Source organism: Clytia hemisphaerica, unplaced genomic scaffold (genome assembly GCF_902728285.1).
Source record: "Clytia hemisphaerica strain Z4C2 unplaced genomic scaffold, Clytia hemisphaerica genome assembly, whole genome shotgun sequence".
Taxonomy (NCBI): domain Eukaryota; kingdom Metazoa; phylum Cnidaria; class Hydrozoa; order Leptothecata; family Clytiidae; genus Clytia; species Clytia hemisphaerica.
In genome coordinates, this window is record NW_027103680.1 from 143,535 (window position 1) to 166,092 (window position 22,558).

General features: G+C 34.0%; 1 protein-coding gene and 1 pseudogene across 1 annotated transcript; one reads left to right on the forward strand and one right to left on the reverse strand.

The window, feature by feature from the left end:
* Positions 1-246: 246 nt before the first annotated feature.
* Positions 247-14,172, forward strand: LOC136803686 (tyrosine--tRNA ligase, cytoplasmic-like). The gene is made up of 19 exons (XM_067060404.1): positions 247-481; positions 6,046-6,192; positions 6,350-6,451; positions 6,627-6,700; positions 6,829-6,874; positions 7,007-7,090; positions 7,290-7,370; positions 7,550-7,601; positions 7,828-7,868; positions 8,059-8,115; positions 8,256-8,349; positions 9,618-9,703; positions 9,980-10,030; positions 10,752-10,836; positions 11,254-11,342; positions 11,521-11,677; positions 11,937-11,979; positions 12,504-12,604; positions 13,220-14,172. The coding sequence occupies exons 1-19, from the start codon at positions 320-322 to the stop codon at positions 13,375-13,377; spliced, it is 1,710 nt and encodes a 569-aa protein (XP_066916505.1). The 5' UTR covers positions 247-319; the 3' UTR covers positions 13,378-14,172.
* A 1,212-nt stretch (positions 14,173-15,384) lies between these two features.
* LOC136803688 (antistasin-like) lies at positions 15,385-20,236 on the reverse strand (annotated as a pseudogene).
* Between the last annotated feature and the right edge of the window lie 2,322 nt (positions 20,237-22,558).

Here is a 22,558-nt window from a genome sequence, read left to right on the forward strand (position 1 = left end):
TGCCAAAAAATGGTTTGAAAACCTGTCGGCTGAATCTAGTAAATTGAGAGAAAGTGAAGTTTCTATGTTATTCGTTCTAAAATGATAAATCACATCTGACTACTTTCCATATTTTCTCTACCGGCTAACCGCCCCTTCTATAACAGGCCTTGAAGAAAAAACGCCTTTTAATACTCAACCCGATATGATTTATCCTCGATATTCGTTCAGAATTTCATCATCACTTCCTTCACGTTTTCTCTCGCTAAACGTTGCATCAGGAAGTTCCCATTAATCGTTACTATTTTTGATTTACATCATTAGTAACTGAGAAGTGTTTATGTTTGGAAGACTCATTCATCTTCCTCGTTTGTTTGCTGGTAATTTTTACAAACACTCAGTGCGCAATATTTCTGTTAATATTTTGAAAAAGAGTTCACAAGAAGACAACAACAAGATGTCATCTCAAGAAAGCATGAAGCTTATAACTAAAAATCTTCAGGTACATAAAAAAGAATTTATTTACTGACATACAAAAGAATACATTTTTCTGGTGATATAACGGCACCCTTCAATTGATATAGATTATCATCACCCCAGCAGCAGTTTGTATGAATGGGTACAGTAAAAGGGATTTTTAGTTTGGGTGATGATTATGAATGCGTGAAAGCTGAAAAAAATGCTTGAATGTGTGAATTGAAAACACTTGCTTCAATGTGAAAGTTCACTTTTTGAAAGCTTGAGAAATACTGTGTGTTTTGTATTCCAGGCGTAGTTAATCGATATAATCGATAATCTTGAGTAATTGATAAGTAATCGATGGATTAGATATCGATTAACCGATAGAATCGATATGTAATCGATACTCAAGATTTTTTCAAAGCTCGATTATTTATCGATCAATTTTGTCATCGATTGTTTATCGATTATACATCGATTATACTTCAATTAAATTAAGTATCGATTAAAGATTGATCGACTATCGATCACAGCTTTTGATCGATTACATATCGATCAAGAATTGATTAATCATCGATCAAATAGTTAATCGATCAACTATCTATTCGTGATCGATTATTTATCAGATTTGAGGGAGTGGTAATACTTAATTGGATTAACTTTCGCCTTTACGAGATTAAATTTTCACCATTTTCGTGAAATTAAAAGCAACATTTTTCGCTGATCTCGATTGGGATGTACTTTTGAATTGAATCCAATTCCCTGGTAGCATAGGGCCTAGAAAAGCTACTACACTCATTTTTTTTATAAGCATACGGTAAATTTTGGCTGAAGCATTCTCAAACCCTCTGAAAGGCTGAACAAAAAAAAAGTTAAAAAAAAACAAAGTTACCGTTTTATTTAGAGAAGGGGCGTTACTGAATGGTTTGCCTTTTTGGAGGAGCATTATTATTTCGAAAGCGGGCGTCTATTCAAAGTAATACGATCGGTATGAGATTTGGCGAATTCCAGAAATTTTCTTTACTTCATTAAATACCTTATCTTGGCCCTTTTTACGCCGAATCTTATTAGCGTTATTTTTGGGCTCGTTGGTGGAATAAGGGCTGGCGTAAAAAGGGCCAGCAATGTAGTCAATAGTCGGGCACGATCGATATATAATCAATAACGATACGTGATCCAAGATAAGTAAATAATAGACCTTTTTTCAAAGAGGACGTCCTGTTGAATAATTATGTAGTCCAGCCATAAAAACAATGATAGAGCCATGCATAATTACTGTATCATGCATATTGTAATAATTGTGCATGGTTTTATCATTGTTTTTCTGCTCGACTACATAATTATTCAACAGGGTGGCCTCTTTGAAAAAAGGTCTATTGATAAGTAATCAATGCATGAACGATAAGTAATCGATGATTGTTAACAATCGATACATGATTGATAAGTAATCGATAGGTTGTATGTAGTCGATATGTGATCGATTAGTAATCGATAGCTTGGAAATAATCGATTGCTGATCGATACTCAAGATTTTTTGAAGGTCTGATTACTTATCGATTCTATCAGTTAATCGATATCTAATCCATCAATTACTTATCGATTATATATCGATTACTCAAGATTATCGATTATATCGATTAACTATGCCTGGTGTATTTGATATAAATAAGCTCTCATACCATGAGACTGCCTGGGTCACTTTGCATCAGTGGGTGGAGGGAAACTTGCTTGCATAGCCATCGTCAAATGCCTGACCATACCAACCAAAGCAGCAAAATTTCAAAACAAATGTTTCCACTCTCAGCTCTACTCTATTATCTATTCTATTATTATGATTGAGTTACAGGAGGCTCTGGGAGCCCATTCTCATAACTATAGATGCTTTGAGTAAGCATCCCGTCAGCACCTTGAACTGACTACCCAATAGACCTTTTTTCAAAGAGGCCACCCTGTTGAATAATTATGTAGTCCAGCAGAAAAACAATGATAAAACCATGCATAATTATTACAATATGCATGATACAGTAATTATGCATGGCTCTATCATTGTTTTTATGGCTGGACTAAATAATTATTCAACAGGACGTCTTCTTTGAAAAAAGGTCTATCAAGGTTGATGTCCACTATACCACAACGCCTATTATTTAAGAATGTCACATTTGCTTCACACTAGTATTTTTGATGAGTTACCGTAAGTTGGTCTAATGTCGACATCCGTCTTCTAATTTTGACATCCTTTCTTTATAGATAGGAATAATAAGAAGGTCGAAATCACTGATAGACTAAAGATTTGTCCTCTCATCGCGCTAATCAAAGTCAATCAGCAATTCCGACCTTCCTTAGTTTCTATTGTTCCTATCTCTAAAGAAGGGTGTCAAAATTAGAAGACGGATGTTGACATTTAATTGTTTTGGAGAAAGCGAAGGCCTATTGAGTAACAAATTACTCCACATACATTACTTCAGTTAGTGGAAGTATTTCGATTTGCAAAGCGTATTTACATGGTGACACAAAACAAAAGAAAAGAACAAAGGAATTACCCATAGCTAACATTTTGCAACCATGGGGAATCGCGATTTTACAGAAATGGGAATCTACATATCGAATAAAAGCATCTTCAAAAAATGTCCTTCCCCATAAATGCAAAAATGTAAAACGAAAAAACTTTTGTTTTCTGATTGTCTTTTTAATCTGCCATGAAGTGTTATAAAATTCCTTATTGAATGACACGTTCTCCTACTAGGAGGTTTGAAAAATGACATACTGTAGAAACAAGAAACTGAAAATCAATTACAAAACCTATGTCACAACCATGGAGGGCTGAGTTTAAGTTTTAGTGACTTGTTCTCACTTATTTGGTTTCCGTAATAAAAAGAGAGTTGTTATTGTGAACTTTGAACATGTTTTGAATGGAGGTATTTCCACTAACTGTCCTTTCCCTTAGCCAATAGAAACGTAATAAATTATCTTGTCTCTAGGTAACTCATGGCTTGGCAGCAGGTTTTAGGCTCCCCCTAAGAATTCAGGTGACCCCTAAGATTTAGGTAATCACTGGTTGCCTAATATTTTAGGTGACCCCTAAGCCAATGACACGTCAATTTTTTTCGAAAATCCTTTTCAAACAATCAAACAAATACAACAGTTAGTTTAGCTTATTGCTAAATAGAATAAATGCCCCAAGAAATAGGAGATAAGCTAGGTAATGAAGGTTCATGCCAGATTTTATTCTGTTCTGTTCTCCTCTAACCCGTCGAAGCCATTAGTTGGAGCTTGTTTACCAGAAGAAGCCGTTAGTTTCTTTTTTATTTCATAAATTGAGTATTATTCTTAGAAAAAGAAGATATATATTTAGCTTTGTGCCGTTTTATGTTTTATGTAGTACTCTCAGTAATTGATGTTGATTGTTGAGAAACTTTTTCATGCGCACTGTTTACATCTATAGTGAAGATGTGCTATTTCACAAATCTTTAGAAAACAATATGAAGATGTGCTATTGCACAAATTTTTAGGAATAGCTCAGCACACACACAGTTTTCTCAGAAAACTTTTTTAAAAAGAAGACATTCCATAGTAAAGTTTATGATGGAAAGAAAAACAAGTTCAGAAAAAAATCAACAAATCCATGGCTGCTGGGCGTGTAACCTCAAATTTAATAATGATATTTAAAACATAATTATTCATGACATCACTTATGATTAGGAAATATTATACATTTTACCACCCACAATTTTTTTGTAAATCAAGTTTGTTCTGACTTTGTATTTTAATGACCAGCCTTTTATGAGATGCTGCCCCTCCTGAAATCACCAAAATTTTCGTAACAGCAGCCTTTTCAGTGGAAAAAAAACACTGCCCTGCCTTTCTAAAATATGGTCTGCATTCTGGTCTAAAATATAAAATTAATTGACCCTTCTGAATATTTTCAACATGAAGTTCAAGCAAGTGTTTTCATTTTATTTGAATAAAATTTAAAACATATACTTAGACGTTTCGGTGTCTTCCGATCACCATCATCAGTAAAAATTGAAATGAGATTTTCTAAGTTAAAATGTTCACAAACTAGACCATGGCCAGGTACCTCAAAACCAGGCTGCATCATTTGAAAATTCCAGGCGTGTGGTCAATCACACTCCTTAAGCTTAATTTTAGTAATTTAGGTGTGTGATAAGGAGTGCTAATGCACAAATTTCAGTTGTGAAACTAACTTAATGGGGTGTGATTGATCGCACACCTCAGACATTTTAGGTGTGTGTGGAGGTGTGCGCGTGCTATCGCACGCCTCAAATGATGCAGCCTGCAAAACGTTTCACTTTTTTTCAAAATGTCGGTGAATAAACTATTGATATCTTTCTTGGTCAATTTGAAGGTGCTGATTCGAATTTGAATGTTACCAAGCTTGAAAACCCGCAGTTTTTGCGTAATTTGCGATTTTTTGCGTTTTTAGGCAAAATTGTAAGCCCTGAAAATTTGTGATTTTTGGGGGGTCTTCAAAATCAAAAAAGACCTATACCACGTGATAGAGCTCTTCAAACTGAGCAAAAAAATGTATTATATCAAAGTCTCAACTTTTTTAGATCAAAAGTTATAGACGATTTTATGGTCAAAAATTGATTGAAAACAGGGAATTTCCCCACAATCTGCATAATTTATGCAAAATTAAAGCACTTTTTTTACCACAAAAACGCCCATAACTTTTGATTAAGAAAAGTTGAGACTTTGATATAATACATTTTTTTGCTCAGTTTGAAGAGCTCTATCACGTGGTATAGGTCTTTTTTGATTTTGAAGACCCCCCAAAAATCACAAATTTTCAGGGCTTACAATTTTGCCTAAAAACGCAAAAAATCGCAAATTACGCAAAAACTGCGGGTTTTCAAGCTTGGTAACATTCAAATTCCGAATCAGCACCCTCAAATTGACCAAAAAAGATATCAAAAGTTTATTCACCGACATTTTGAATTTTTTATTTATTTTTGAAACAATAACAATCCACTGGCCACGGCCTAAACTGCTCAAAAATTGAGTGCATAATAATAGGAGATGATTGCTTGATCAATAATTGCTTAATCGATAATTGCTTAATAAAATTTGCGTAAAAAAGCAGTTACAATAAATTAACAATGAAATAGTTAAAAGAAGAAAGCTCTCAAGTAATATAACTTGAGAGTTTTCTACAGGTCAAATGGGTCACTAAAAAGTACTAATCAATTGACTAATAAAATCAGTTTTGAAAGTCTTTGTATATTTATCGTTGGCTTGTGTCTTCATATGAAGAATGACTCACTTATACTTATTATTGTTACCTACTATGGTAAAATCTTTCATTTTGACCTCAGCATTTCCTCAAGTGTTTGAGTGTTTTAAAACATGAATTTTTTATCTCTACCACCATGATCATCCACCCTTTCTTGCAATTTTCTTTTCTACTTCACACACATAGGACGTCGGACAGTCAGGGCATTTTAAGCGATATACAACGTTGTGTTTGTGTTCAGTTTTGGTTTTGTCTTTTACGCTAAATAATGATCTCAACCTTTTTTCTTTAAATGCCACTTTAACAATGGCTCTATTGGTCTAAAGATACTTCTCACCCATTTCGTCTCTTAGGAGGTTATTGGTATGGACCGTATGAAAGCCATCGTAGATGAACGACCTCTTTCCTTATACTGGGGAACAGCAACCACGGGAAAACCACATATTGCATACTTTGTTCCAATGACCAAAATTGCCGATTTTCTTAAAGCTGGCTGTGAGGTAAAAAAATCATGTCAGAAAATCGTATAATTTTTTTTGTATCAAATATTTTTCTGATTTTGTATTTATATCATCATAAAACAGACAATTTGCACATTCTTTACACTGTAAGAAAATAGAACTGATAATAACATGTTTTTTGTTCACAATCATTCAGGTGACAATTTTATTTGCTGACCTCCATGCTTATTTGGATAACATGAAAGCACCATGGGAGTTGTTGGAGAAAAGAGTGGTCTACTACCAAGAAATCATCAAGGTGCCCTCATTAGTTTGATAGTTTGATGTGTTATCATTATTATTAATCCTCTAATTTATCAAAGGGAAGAAACTTCATAGCCTGAACAAAATTTTATCATGCAAGAGTATCAAGATTGAAAAACTATAAATTTTAACTTTTTGCTTGATAAATCTCTAATTCTCTTCATACATAGGCTATGTTGGAGGCATTAGATGTTCCTTTGGAAAAATTGAAGTTTGTAAAGGGAACAGATTATCAACTTTCAAGGTATGACTTTATATCTTTTATTTTTTATTAAACTTGTTCTTTGATAGAGGTTGTACCTGGTTGTACAGAGTTTTGTTTATTATAATTACTAAAGCAACAATCAATCAATTTGTCCTTTTTTATTTCAGGGAGTATACTCTGGATGTTTTCAAACTGACAACAGTTGCCACAGAGGTAATTAACTTATATGATTTGACAGGTAGCTTTCTTTTTATAAATAAATATATGTGTAAACTTTTATTTATACTTAAAATGGCATGAGATTATGCAGGATTATGTTATGATTATGATGTTTTTCTATTTCAGCATGACTGTAAGAAAGCTGGATCAGAAGTTGTCAAGCAAGTCCAATATCCATTATTGAGTGGTCTTTTGTACCCAGGACTTCAGGTAGGCTAGTTTTAATTGTATAGGAAAAGTAATTTCAAGATTTTTTAGAAAATTACCAAGTTGACCAAGGTTTCCAGTGATTTATCTATACAATAGAACAATAGTTTTTTCCTGTAGCTGACCAAAATCATTTGTATAGTTAAAAAACCTATAAGATACTTTTTTTGTAATTCTTAAAAAACTTTTGCTACCCTTTCAGGCACTTGATGAAGAATACTTGAAGGTTGATGCACAGTTTGGTGGTGTTGATCAAAGAAAGATCTTCACTTTTGCTGAAAAGGTTTGTTACTTTCTCCTTTCTTAAGATTTTATCTTCAAAGCTCATTTTTCAATCAACGAAAAAAGGCAATTAAAGTCTGTTTCAAAGAAGGCAAATCAAATCAAATAGTGGTATTGTGCTTGTTGAAAAGATAATATGGAGTGGAATGTCTGTAGAAGTTTTTTTTTCTTTTACTTTAGTACTTACCTGCATTGGGGTACAAGAAGAGGATCCACCTGATGAATCCAATGGGTAATAAGAAAGACCAAGCGTTTTCTACCTATCACCATTACTGAATATCTTATTTATGAAAAGGGCCGATAATGATTATCTAAGATAGATTCAATTTGCTGAGACAAATTTTTCCATTAAGTCTGCTCTTTTTCTGAAAAAGATGTAATATAAAATTTCAATCCAATTTGTTTTACGAAATTTAACTGTAGTTTAATGATATTACCTTTCTTCGTTAAATCTTTAGTACCTGGATTGACTGGTGCTAAAATGAGCTCATCAGAAGCTGTAAGTTTTGAGTTTGTTTTAAGTTTCTGTATTTTGTCTTTTAAATTCTTTAAATTTCCCCTTGATTAACCAAGAATTCATTTTATTTCAAATGCTAGTTTAACCCCAAAGAAATGCATCTTTCTAGTACAAACTACAATGAAACTTTTACTCTAATTATAACCTGCTTTAATTTTCTTTCTTTTTTCAGGATTCCAAAATTGATTTACTGGACGAGCCCAAAGCCTTAAAGAAAAAGATTTCTAAGGTTTGTTTATACATACTTGGTAGATTCCATAATATTAGGATATTGAATTTGCAAAAAAAAAATACTTCTGGCTCGCAGGTATTTTATCATCTGAATTGTTCCTTTTCTTTTTTGTTCACAAAGTATATCTCCTTTTTAAGGCATTTTGCGAAGAAGGAAACATCAAAGAAAATGGAATTCTTTCTTTCTGTAAATTTGTGCTCTATCCCATCATGGAACTCAAAGGACAAGAAGGTAAATAGAATTCGTACATGTGTTTTTTTTAAATATTTTTTTATTCATGACTCGATGAAAAACTTCTTATTGTTATTGATATTGAATGTTTTTTACATCGAAAAAAGCATGACACACTCTGTATTGGGTACGCCTTTATTGGACCTACCCCGGTGGAGGTCCTATAAATTAACCGTTGTATGTTCGTTCGTTCGTTCGTTAGTTACCAGCTTTTCTCCAGATTGGCTCATTAGTTTTTTCTGATTTTTTGCACAAAGATGCATAACTATAAACCCTCGAATGTGACGGAGCTCGATTTTCGGAAAACATATTTTTTGGCCAAATTTGAGCCAAAAAAAGGCTAAAAAACGGGTTTTTTGGACTTTTTGAAAAATTGGATCATTAATTTTTTCTGATTTTTTGTATGAAAGTAAAAAATGGCTCAAGCAGATTTTTGCAAAAAAATTTTTTTGGCTCAAAAACGCATGTTTATCTATAAGAATCACTATTAATAAGCATACATCAATGTTCTTAGTCAAATGCTCATTTTTTTTATGAGATAGATGTTTTTTTTGCTCACGAGGGCTTACTTTTGAAGAATATGTGTGTTTAGACATTAAATTTTGGCTGCTTGGCGTGTTTTTATAGAAAAACTGGCCAAATTCGATATTTTTTTATAAGCACATTATCAATTACTTAGGTATTAGCTTTTCTCGAGGTTGGCGCTTTCATTCTTTATGATTTTTTGCACAAAGATGCATAACCATAAACCCTCGAATGTGACGGAGCCCGATTTTTGAAAAAAGAAATTTTTGGGCAAATTTGGGTCAAAAAACGGTTTTTTTTAGACTTTGTGAAAAATTGGATCATTAATTTTTTCTGATTTTTTATATGAAAGTAGGTAAAAGATGGCTCAAGCAGATTTTTGTAAAAAACGAATTTTTCAGCTCAAATAACGCACGTTTATCTATAAGAATCACTATTAATAAGCATACATCAATGTTCTTAGTCAAATTACTCAATTTTTTTATGAGATAGATGTTTTTTTTGCTTGATTCAATATGAAAGAATATTTAAAGAGCATGAAATTTTGGTTTCTAAACGGTTTTTTTATAAGAAACAAACGACTAATTTTAATAGATCGTCACTATTTGTGTTCTGAATGATTGTTTAATGGTCACGCTCACTTAGATATCAATTATATATGTGTTAAATGCATAATTAGGTCCATAAAAGTATCACTTGTTAATTTAACAAGAAATTTTGAACTGGTGACTCTTTTATTTCAGGTTTGTCTATCAAACGTTCTGAAGAAAATGGCGGTGATATTGTCTTCCAGAAATATGAAGACTTGGAACAAATATTTGCCGATAAGGTATCGTCACTACGATTTTCACACCATTTTAAAAGGAAAGAGATTTGGTTTCTTCAACCATGGAAACAAAGCGAGTTTTTAAAAACTTTAAGAATGACTCTTTTTGACGATCAAAATCAAAAGTCCAATTCATCAAAAGCTCCAAGACGCGAAAAAAAAAACAAGAAAAAAGTCTCTATCTCAGCTAAAGCATTTGCGAGTTTTTGTGAAAGTGCTTTATTTCTTTGACGCGTTCTCTATTTCTATTCAGTTATATTTGGATAATTTTGATTTCAGAAATTACATCCAGGAGATTTCAAAAATGGAGTCAGTGATTATTTAAACCAGGTATTTATTTGATTGACATTAATATCGGTATTGAGCATATGCAGACCCAGTTTTAGTACCTAAACAATGGCTCTATTGTTTGAGAACAATATAATGCTAAACATAATGAGACACTGATATTAAGAATCAGGTTGTTCAAAAGTGGATTAGCGGCCGATTAGCTTAATTTTCGATTAAATCTCGATTAGCGCCGATTAACGCAGAACCGCCGGTTGTTCGAAAAAAATTACGCTTTAATCTGGATTAAATCCCGATTAAATTGGCCAAATTTTAATCCTGCTCTGACCCAGGATTAACGAGGATTAAGAAGCTTTTTTCTGCAAAAAAAGTGAAGTCGCTGCATTGAAGTGATAAATTCGAACGAAAAAAAGCTTTTCGAATGTTTTGGAAACGTTCGAAATGTGACGTCAGGATTAAGATCTTTAAAAACACAGGCAAAAAGTCCACGATTAGTTAAAATCTGACGTTCGAACAACGGAAGTTAATCGCCGGGATTAACTAATCGAAATCTAATCGCGATTAGCGGTAATCGGGACTTAATCTAATCGACTTTTGAACAACCGGGCAACTGATTATTAAAAGGTTTTGCTTGCAAGCTTTCTGGCTGATTTCTTTGGTAATAGTGATTTGAGCTATAGCTATAGCTCTTTTCTTACGAATGCTAACTGCATGAAAATTTATTTATTACTTTAAAATATTCCCCATCTGTGTTCTTCCTAAGCTATTGCAACCAATCCGAACAAAATTTCAAAGTGCAGAATTGAAGAAATTGACAAACGAAGCTTATCCACCACCAAAGAAAGAAAGTAAGTCAGACAATTCGTAAATATTTCTGCACTAAATCTTGCCAAGACAAAATGGTTCCATACTACTGACATTTTCACCATCATTGATATGGGAGCATTCTCATCAAATATTACCATAAATCCCATTGCGTTCCGCGTCTCATACGTCATGATTATTTCAACTAGAAATTTGTACTAGTTCCAATCCCCTAGTTCATTTCGAAATGATTGGAAAACCGTGAAAGTTATTACCTTTCTTTTGATTCTGTAATTAAATTAACTTGGGATCGCAAGTCGTACAAACGAATAAATTTGTGCAGATTTGTTATTATTAGATTCGGTGTGACGCTGTCAAAAAGTGATATGACACTTGTACAAATTTTCAACCAGTGTAATCATTGAAATGATGTTTTATGATTAATTTTCTTAATGTTTTAGAGCAACCGAAAGGAGGTGCTACACCACAACGAGAAGTCACACCTGCACGACTTGACTTGAGAATCGGCAAAATCGTTTCCGTTTCCAACGTAAGTTTCTAAACTCAGTGTTAAAAGTTCTTCCGTCTCAGACAGCTTTGACCACCATAACCTCTCCTTAAAACTCGACAACAGGGTACTGCTTTTTAAATCACTGACTGATTTCTTCATCTTTTTACTATCCAAATTTCTACCAAAAAATCAATATTCTCCCCCTTTTCCCATGTAGCACCCAGACGCCGAATCACTTTACGTCGAACAAATTGACGTTGGAGAGGAGAAACCACGTACTGTTGTTAGTGGTTTACGTCAATACGTTACGTTAGATGACCTAAATAATCGTCTTGTTGTTTTACTGTGCAATCTCAAACCTGCTAATATGAGAGGTATGTAGAAACGAGAAAAAAGTTTTCTTTTTAATTTGGCTGACTTTGGAGAATGAAGCTGACATCTAATTTCTTTTTCGGTATTGTCAACACTGAGGCTGTGAAATGCTTAACGAAATACTTCCCACAAATATTGCAAAAGAAACTGAACAGTTTAAGATCGTTCCGTGTGGATAGCAATAAAAATTAAAGGAGATGTTACGTAAATGCCCGAATGTGAAGCAAGCTTTTCAGTTTATCAATTTTCTTTTATTTTTAGGTGTGAAATCGGAAGGAATGTTGCTGGCTGCTTCTAAAACAAAGTAAGTGTATCTTCGAGGCGAATGGCGAAACTTGGTTTACTTGCTCTTCAAAACAACAATTGTTGATCGAATTAATAAATCGAACTCCGAACATGTTATTAGTCAGAACGTTTTGATTAAAGCAATTGATTAAACTTAACCCAAGTAACTGTTTTTGCCGCTTTCCCATGTTCTAGCGATGTCTGCAGTAATGAGATTATTGTTCACTCTCCTTGCCTCTTTAGATAATTTTTTGCAGCATTTTAATTTCGTTTTTTATCGAAAATCACTCATCGAAGATTTATGATTTTTCTGTGATAGTGAGATTCGTCTATTCAATTGCCTATTATAAGTCGTTATGACGTTTTAAGTTGTGAGAAAGATGCAAAAGTGCTATGTATAAGAAATTGAATGTCGACACCGACAATGTTCACTTCAACCTTAAAAACCTTTCCTTGCCGCCATGACAGTTTCTCTTTGTGGAGAAAGCTCTGTTTTTGCTAGAGTCTGTTTTGTAACCTACTGACCGTCTTCTTTTCTTTTAGTATGGATGGACAGCGAGTGGTAGTACCGTTAGATCCACCCTCCGACAGCAAACCTGGAGATCGTGTCTACGTTGAAGGATTCTCACACGAACAACATGGTGGTAAGTCCTACACTCCTTTTTGGACCTACCCCGGTGGAGGTCCTATAAATTAATTCGTTCGTTCGTTCGTTCGTTCGTTAGTTACCAGCTTTTCTCGAGATTGGCTCATTAGTTTTTTCCGATTTTTTGCACAAAGATGCATAACTATAAACCCTCGAATGTGACGGAGCTCGATTTTCGAGAAAAAAAATGCTTAATAATGAAAGAATATTCAAAGAGCATGAAATTTTGGTTTCTAAACGGTTTTTTTATAAGAAACAAACGACTAATTTTAAAAGATCGTCACTATTTGTGTTCTGAATGATTGTTTAATGGTCACGCTCACGTAGATATCAATTATATATGTGTTAAATGCATAACCAGGTAGGTCCATAAAAGTATCACTTGTTTTTCATAGTAATGGGGTGATTTTTCCTAAAAAGTAAATTTCCCAGGGGATTTATTCACAGGGGCAAATTTCATCTACTTTTTCTAATGAACGTTTAGGAATGTTCACAAATTCAAAAAGTTTAAGGGGTTGAAAAATAAATGCAAAATTTTCCTTCGAGGCCCCCCCCCCTGACCCTTGAAATAGATTTTACGTGAAAATAATTTCAAAATATTTTGCATTGACAGAACCTGACGAACAACTTAACCCAAAGAAGAAAGTCTTCGAAACATTGAAACCCAACCTCTTAGTATCGGACGAACAACGAGCTGAATTTAACGGACAACCCATGAAAACATCATTAGGTGAAATCACTGCCAAACTGGCGAATGCAGAGATCAGTTAGACTCAGGTGATCTACGTTTTAAGGATTTGAATTTTGATTTTATTTTTTACACTTATTGTTTTGTTGTCGATTAGAAGCATCTCCAAAGGCCCTTTAATTTAAAGACCAGGCCACGTCATATGGACTTTGTATACATTTGTATTGCATTGCATTGCACGCTTTTCTTTATAAGAACACGAGGCTGAAAATTGGCCAAAGCATACGAATATATTTAGAACAATCTGAGCCTCAGATTTCAAAAATACTAAGAAAGAACTGATCTTCAACAGATTTAACAGACTTTAAACCCTTTTTTAAGAATATCGTAAGAATATTTAAAACATATAGAATTTGGAAATATTAAGAACGGCTCAGCCTGAGCAAAAATTTACTGGTTTTTATAAAAGAGGGATGGGATGGAGTTTTTATAAGATACTTCACTAATTGGTCATTTGATGACGCGTTCTTTAGAAAAAGTTTCAACAATATTGTTACAGGTCAATGACCAACCAAATCAAGTAAGAGCTTGTAAAAAACTGCAACTCGTCCCATAAAAGAAGCGTGTTATTGTACAATCTGATGGATTTCTCTAGATATTTCCCTTCGTAGCATATCGTTTTTGGTCTCTTTTTTTTATTCCGTGATGCATTTCAAATGTTTTGAGCGGTTTGGGCGTCATTCACTTCAAGGGTCACTTTGCACGATGCTAAGTTTTTGTTCATAAATTAGGAGGAAAATGTGATTTTTATAAAATATTTATATTTATTTTACTGTATTGAAATTTCTTAATACAAAAACAAACAAACAAACAAAGAATGTTCACTTCTTTGAACTTTTTATTTTACAAAACGTTTTTTCGATCAAAATACAATTTAAAACATATTGTGTTTGTTTATAACCTTCTTAAGAATTTGACCAATTTTAGGTGAATTTGTGGACAATTTCGATAGGAACGTTTAAGAACATTAATTGTAGACGATGTTATCGTCCGTTACAGTGATAGTAAAGGCGGGAAAATATGGCGGTATGGCGTTATGGTGGTATACGGGAAAAATCGACGGGAGAGTTTCAGACTGGCAACTCTACCGACTGTAAACTCTTTTCGGCAAAAAAACCCGTTTGCGAATTTTTTTCCGCTTTGGGCTTTTTTCTTCGATAGTGATTCGTCTTAGACTATAACATAGTCTACATTAATTGTTGCTGTTGTTTTTACATTACCGAGGTGACCTCAAGAATTTGTACGAGTTTGATGGCTAGCTTTGTCCGACATTTCTGCACTGAATTTCTCTCTCCATTGTAAAGAGGAAAGGCTTACTTATACTATGGAATATTAATTTATAAACATTCAAAGTGAAAATTTACTTTTTGAAAAAGTTCAAAACATATCACAATCGACGCGATTTTACACAGAAAACTATTGCTTCTTACTTCTTACTTAATTGATAATCAGCTGTATTTTTATTGACTACTGCAAAAATACCTTTGGTAAATAAATTTAAATATTATTTTGCCTCCAAAAATTCGCTAAATTCTCCAAAATTTTCATTTTGAAATAATGAAAATTGCCAAAATCCTTTTCGCCAAAATTTCTTCGAAAGGGAGGCGGGAGTTAAAAAAAGCGAGTCAGAGGAATTTCTCAAAAATAATCCTCACTGGAACATATTAAATCTTATCCAGGATATGCTTATACTAGCCTTTAGAACCTTGAAGGGCCGAAATCACGTTTGCTGATTTTTATGACAGCGATTGGCTAAGAAATCTTAAGAAAGCAATTATTACGCGACGAAAATTCTCTATACTCCACGTCAAAAGCCAAAGGATCAAAGAAACGGATGAGCACTTTTTAACAAAAACCTTATGAGAATAGGGGTGTGTAGGTGTAATCTGGTTCTCTCGCTAACAATATAACAGAAGATTTTATATAACAAAGAGTTTGTGCAAGATCCTCTGAAAACCTGGCCATTCAAAATTAAAAGATTTTTGAACTACACAAGATACACAAGAAGTCTAATTCTTCGAAGATAAAGATTAAAATTTTAATATTATTTCGAATATTATTATATTTTGTCATATCTCAAAATTTGCTAAAATGTATAAAAAAACTATAGCCAAAATCTATATAACTCCGCAAGTTCGTCCACTTCTTAAAACATTGGTGCGACTTCTGAAAAAGAGAAAAGAGATTGAATTTTCCTTTAATCATCTCAACGAAACGGTAAATTTTAGAGGGGAATGAGATGGAAGTAAAAGAAAATCTCAGCTTTTTAACTTACAAAGATCTCCTTAACTCTAGGCTAGATTCAGACCACAGAATATTTAGAAAATATTTAACCAAATCAAATGTCTTTTCTAACCTTTGCATTGGCAGATTTGGCAACCATTTTTGTCTTGTTCAAATCCATTTGGACATCGCATTCTGCATTGTCTTTGTGGGCATTCTGTAGAGAATATTTATAAGTAATTTTGTTGCAGAGAACAAGTTACACCTCCCAAGGTACCGTAGGACAGCTAAACTCTCTCCAATCCAGAGGAAACATTTTTGGTGGCATTTCCAAGATCTTTCCGGTGTTTTTAAGGGTATACCTGCTTTTTTGCTGCGTACAAACACGTAGATAATACACAACACCTAACAAATTTAAATCACTTTTACATTCCCCGCGTGTTGGCCTTTTTCCGCTATAGTGGCTATAGGAAAACTTCCCTGGGAACGAGAAAGTTTAACTGTCCTACAGTATTTAGATTAAGCTTTCATATAAGAGTCGCCTGAGCTTTCAGCATTAGGATTGTCCTATTCTTGGACAACATGCAAGATATATTCCATTATTCCTGATTTAGCACTTTCGATTACTCCCTTTTATTTGGTTAGTGATACAGGCAAGTTGAATCAACTAAACAGTTCCCTTACCGTTGCATTTGCAGATCTCACAGCCGTTGGCGTTCTTTTGGAATCCATTTTTGCAGAACATACGACATTGTTGTTGTGGACATTCTAAAAAACATGCAATATAGATATATTAACATTGCCCAAGCACTGATAATAATAGCCTCTTAGAAACAGTACACTACACCCCCTGCTCACAGACCCGGTAGGATTTTTTCAGCCAGTGGGGATAAAAATAACAGATTGAAACTCGATTGGGATTGATATTCCCGTATTTTTTATGACTTGGGCTTTCAATTCTTTTGTTTTCAAGTCAGAAATTTCAGTGGGGATGGAAAAAATAGCATAACATTTTGCAGTGAGGATTGGTTTAATTGATTATTTTCAGTGGGGATAAAAATTGGAGAATAATTTTCACCGGGACGACTTTTTGGACTTTCCCTTCAGTGGGAAGGGATCCCAATGGGTCTGTGGAAAGGGGTTGGTACACTGACATGGATAAATTAAATGATATAGAAACAGTACACTGAATACCCAGGGTGTCAACTTTTTCTCACTTTTCATTTTTGTGTTTCGAAGACCCCGGGTTTACAAACAGCTAGTTTAGGCTAGATGGTAATTCAAAATTCAAAATTGTTTGAAGCTTTGAGCTGTATCAAGTATTATTTGTCAGGCGTGGAAATTCTCCCCTGACTTTGAATTATGTCATTCAGCCTCTCTCCAAAATACTATTGCTATCTGGAATTAGGCGTGTTTAATAGTTGTATACCATTGCACTTGCAGATTTCACATCCGTTGGCGTTCTTTTGGAATCCGTTCTTGCAGAACATACGGCATTGTCTTTCTGGGCATTTTTCGTCCATCATTGGAGCAACTTCTAAAATATAATTGAGAGTTCGGTTGCCTGTTTATGTAATATAAAACATAAGTCAGATTATGGGACCTAAATCAAATTTGGGTTGCTTTCTTACCGTTAGATAACCTGAAAAAATACTGTGAACGCTTTTCTCATAGAAATTGAACAATATTTTTTAAAAACTTTTTTCTAACCTTTGCATTGACAGATTTGGCAACCATTTTTGTCTTGTTCAAATCCATTTGGGCATCGCATTCTGCATTGTCTTTGTGGGCATTCTGTCAGGATGAAAAATTTAGTTTTAGTGAAAAGTGATTTTCTTTCGGTAAAAAGTGTCAGATTTGCATTATTTAAGTTTTGAAGATCATTTGAATTGAATGAAGTAGCAGAGTGTTAGAGAGTGCCAATGGCTTACAAGTTTCACAAATCTAACAAATATTAAACTAAAATAATTGATATAGTTGCATACTGTTACATTTGCAGATTTCACATCCGTTGGCGTTCTTTTGGAATCCGTTCTTGCAGAACATACGGCATTGTCTTTCTGGACATTTTTCGTCCATCATTGGGGCGACTTCTGAAATAAAATTGGAGAAAAACAGTTATCTTGAATTCAGAAATCTTTTGATTTTGCAAAGTTTTGAATTTGTTTATGAAATATTTTTAACATATTTTTAACACCATGAAGGGCCATTTTCTTATTTTTCTGACCTTGCCATTTTTTTGCATTTGTCAGATCTCCTTGAATATTTCAAATGAAATCAAATTGATATTTATGAACTGATCCATCCTTAATGCAATTTTGCATCAAAAGAATTTGTCTGCTCAAATCCATTTGGGCATCGCATTCTGCATTGTCTTTGTGGGCATTCTGTGAAATACAAAAAGAAATTGATATTTAGGACATGAACTGTGAATCCTTTCCTTTATTTGCAATATTGTTGAAGGGATATGTTAGTCACCACCGACCATTCCACCAGTTACTTAAGAATAAGATACCTCCCTTAAAAACATTATAAATTCAATTTTTCCTACGCTGTAAAACTGCATAAGAGGACATTTGGAACCCAAAATATTTTTTTTCTCTCCCCTCCCTGGAACTATTAAGATCACATAAAAATCATATGCAGAAATACAGAAGTTAGGTACAATTGTTAAAAAATCGATCTTTTTAGTACCATTGCATTCACAGATTTCACAGCCTTCTTCATCCTTCTTGAAGCCATATTCACATCTCATACGACACCTTTGCATTGGACATTCTAGAACGAAGAATGAGAAGAAGATGACAATTTGCCGCTTACCGAATCAACGCACTAACGCTGTTTACATAAGTATTACAGTGATGACATTTAGTTCAGCATAGGCTGAAATCTTTTACTGAGACATACTTTAAATCAGATAAAATTATTTGCGTTTTTACAAAAATACAACGTGAAATATTTGAAAACGCCAATTCGTCAAAATAAATCCAGAAAATTTCGTGATTTTTTGGCTCGCGAAATTAAATCCAATCAAAGCTCAGGTATATTAAAGTTCGTATTTCCCATAAAACAGGATGTGCATCCATTAAATAAATATCAATTCTAAATAGTTATTCCCTTACCGTTGCATTTGCAGATCTCACATCCATTGACATCTTTTTTGAACCCGTTCTTGCAGAACATACGGCATTGCTGTTGTGGACATTCTATAAATAAAGGCAAGTTTAGTAAGCGCTCGTATCCATGCAGATGTTGTTACAAACCTTAGCGTAATGCCCCTCAATAAACCTTTTCGAACGTACTCACGTGGGCAGGTGCGTGAAAACTTTTCTGGCGTTTATGTAAAAATCACGGGGTCACGCATTTTGGATGAGAAATAAGTGGATTCATTTCCCATCCAAGAGTCTCGGGTCTTGCCTATTCGGAGTTTGAAATCAATGATCTTACGATTGCATTTGCAGACTTCACAACCATTTGCATCTCTTTGGAATCCATTTTTGCAAAACATTTTGCACATAACTGGACTACATTCTGAAAAATAATGTATAGCGTGTTTTTATGAAAAATAATGTTGCAAAATTTTGTGAATTTTTACGACTGTTGTTGGGACTAATTTAACAAAATTTCAATCTTTCAAAAATTAAAAACTTGAAACTTTCAATCCTTGCAACGACTTCCAGGTCCAAAAAGGTATTTTTAAGGGCGGCACACATCCTAACCTTTCATGCATAGACAACCTGGGGAATCAAAATTCTTTTGGTCACTCATAAAGGTAGTATGGTCGTGCCAGCTAAAAAAGCACTCTTTGTAGGAAATTCAAAATAACCCGGCTTAAAATTTTGCACCTCCTTATAGTATCCTTTAACCACATAAAAAAATTCCCCTAAATTTTCATCGGTGGAATACTCTTTTTTAGGCCATTTTAGTGATGATGTCATAACCGGAAATTCAAAATATATTTGGCCCAAAGTTGTATTTTATGATGGCAATTAAGATGAAAATATAAAAAATGAAAAAATGAATTTTTTCAAGCCAAGCCACTACACTAAAGGGGTGTTTGTAAGCGACATGAAATCAAATTTTCAATTCTACTTACTGCTAGCCTCTGACAAAGCCAAACAGGCCAAACCAACCTGATTATAAAAAGAAAAGTTGCATTTAATGAAAGGATAAAACTCTAAAAAAAAATGAAGATCCAATTTTAGATCATTCTCAGGCCCGGTGGAAGGAAGCGGGGAGACTGGAGAGACTTGAGCCTCCCCACTTTTGAGCAAATGAGATTTTTATCTCAAATATTTCATCAAACTTGCTGCAGATTTTGAAAGTTCACTTGCGGTGGGTGAACTTGCTCTGTTTGGGGTAATTTTGCTCTGTTTGAGGCTAATGTCTAGGAATGCTTGTCCGCGGGGTAAATTTCCAAAAAATGTTATATCCTCTATCCCCTATGCCATATTCAAAGTCAACTTACCAAAGCGATGATTATAAACTTATTCATGATGAATAAAGAGCTCTGCGAAAATATGAGATGCTACGACGACAAATACCAACAACAATGTGAATGTCTGTCTTGCAAATCCTCTGTATATATAACGTGTTAAGTAGCTAGTACCCAGACTGCTTGTGTAAACACGTGTGAGATAAAACACATCAGGGGGATTTCTAATCGAATATTTGAGAATATGTAATTACATAAAGCTGTTTAAAAACTCTTATACTAATAAGGCTGAGACTATATTTCACTGGGATATTTCACTAAAATGAGAATTTCTAAGTTGACTTTTTAGGAGACATACATCTGTTTAAAGTATCGAATTTTAACGCATCTTAATTTCATAATTTGTTCTCTATGTCTAAAGGAACCTAATTGCATTTTGTGGAGAAAAAAAACTCAATAATAACATACACGTCTGGCGTTTGCAAGTTAAAATGTGTAAATTCAGGATTTCCTTGCAGAATATTCAATTCATTTTATAACTTTTTAAGGATATGTAGTACCACGGTTTCGGCAAAACCTCTAAAATTATGAAATCAGTTCCAGAATAAGAATTTAGAATTGAGTTTCTTATATGACCACTTTCTTTGGAAAGTTTGGTAAAAATAAAACAGAAAGAATTCTTTGGACCAGCGTATAGGGTCTATTTTTAAACCCTCGCTGAGACATTTTCTTATCGGTTAGTTAGGACTTCCAGCAGCAGAAATAAGGTACCCTGGATGATTTCGTTATGAAAAGGGCTTAATTCTTTATAGTAAATTCAAAAAGTAAAATTCTTTTTGCAAGGGGCTCTATTCCAGAAAAAATCCGTTTATGGAGGGTGGAGGATGAATTGTCCAGACGTCCCAAAAAATGTTCTAAAAATTGCATTGTCCGGGAAGTAAATCTGCGATGTCCAGGGGGTTAAATTGATGATTGTCCATGGGTGTAACCCATGTCCATGGGATTAAAAAGGAAATGTCCAGTGGTAATTCATTGAAAAATAATATATTCTCCACCCCCAATGAACGGATTTTTTTCTGGAAGAGACCAAGCTCTCCTTCCAAAGTAGGCTAATAACTCAGTGCTCAAAAACTACATCTAGGTCATACAAGTCGTATTCATCGTTCTCTCGCTTTTTAAAAAGCTCTATGAGAAACGAGAAACAAATATTGGCTATATATGTCAAAGAAAATAGAAAGCCGTTGCAAGAAATATGCAATTTTGAATTTTTACAGCTTAAACACTAGTTTGAAATTTGATTATATGAATAAATATTGAATTGCTACTACGATTACGTCAAAAGGACGAAAACCGCTTGCATGTCCACGTATCATACCCTAGCCAGAATGTGACCTGATTCACCAACATTACATTACGTGAGAATAGCCAATCCACACCTACAATCCTGCCCATTTTCTATTTAGATTTCAGTTATTTACTCAAGTCTGTAAAAGGTGTGTTACAGGGTTCCCACTGCTTTAGAGAAAATATTTTCCCTGACTTTTTCCCTAAAAAGGGCCTTTTCCCATGACCTTCACACGTGAAAATGTGCCTTTTCCCCTGAGCTGGACTAAATTCCATATTTTTTTCCTTGACTATTATTTCCACAAGAACGAAAAAAACAACCTGCGACTTCAATATTAAGTATCGATCAATTAATAAGCTGATTAACCCTATACTGTATCTATAACAATGTCACTCTTCATATAACCCTAAAAAATGAAATGGATAAATTAAAATTAATTGTTGATTTTGAAATTATATCTCAACCTTTGAGAAAATTCCCTGACTTTTCCTGACTTTTTCCAAAAACAGCCTTTTTTTTTCAGGTTTTCCAGGTTTTCCCTGACCGCTGGGAACCCTGTGTTAGTTGTCACGCCTCTATAGTGGTCTATATTGATATGACATTCTTTAAGACAATAATATTACACCCCCTTCTCACAGACCCACTGGAACCCCTTCCCACTGAAAAAATTGACCAAAATATCGTCCCCGGGGAAAAATTATCCTTTAATTTTTGTCTTCACTAATAATAATCAGAAAGAAAATCCTCACTGCAAAATATCATGCTATTTTCCGCATCCCTACTAAATGTTCGGACTTTAAAACAAAGAATTTAAATCCCCAGCCATAAAACATGGGAATATCAATCTCCTACGAGTTTCAGTCCGTTATTTTTATCCCCACTGGCTGAAAAAATCCGACCGGGTCTGAAAGAAGGGGGTGCAATATTTCTCCAAAGTTTCAAGTTTTCGCGTGTACTTGATTTTGCGAGTTTTTAGGCAAAATTTACAGTTTAAATCTTACAAAAACACAAAACTGCGAAATTTTAAATATACAAGCGAAAAATTTAAAAATAGGCCGAGGATCGGGAAACTTATTTTTTACATTGTGTTGTTGTTTTTGTCACCATTTTGTTACAATTTGATGCTATCTTTGCACTTTGTACGTTGTGCGTGTCAGGACAATTTCCTCTGGTGAATTCCCATCCTTCAATTCCAACTTTT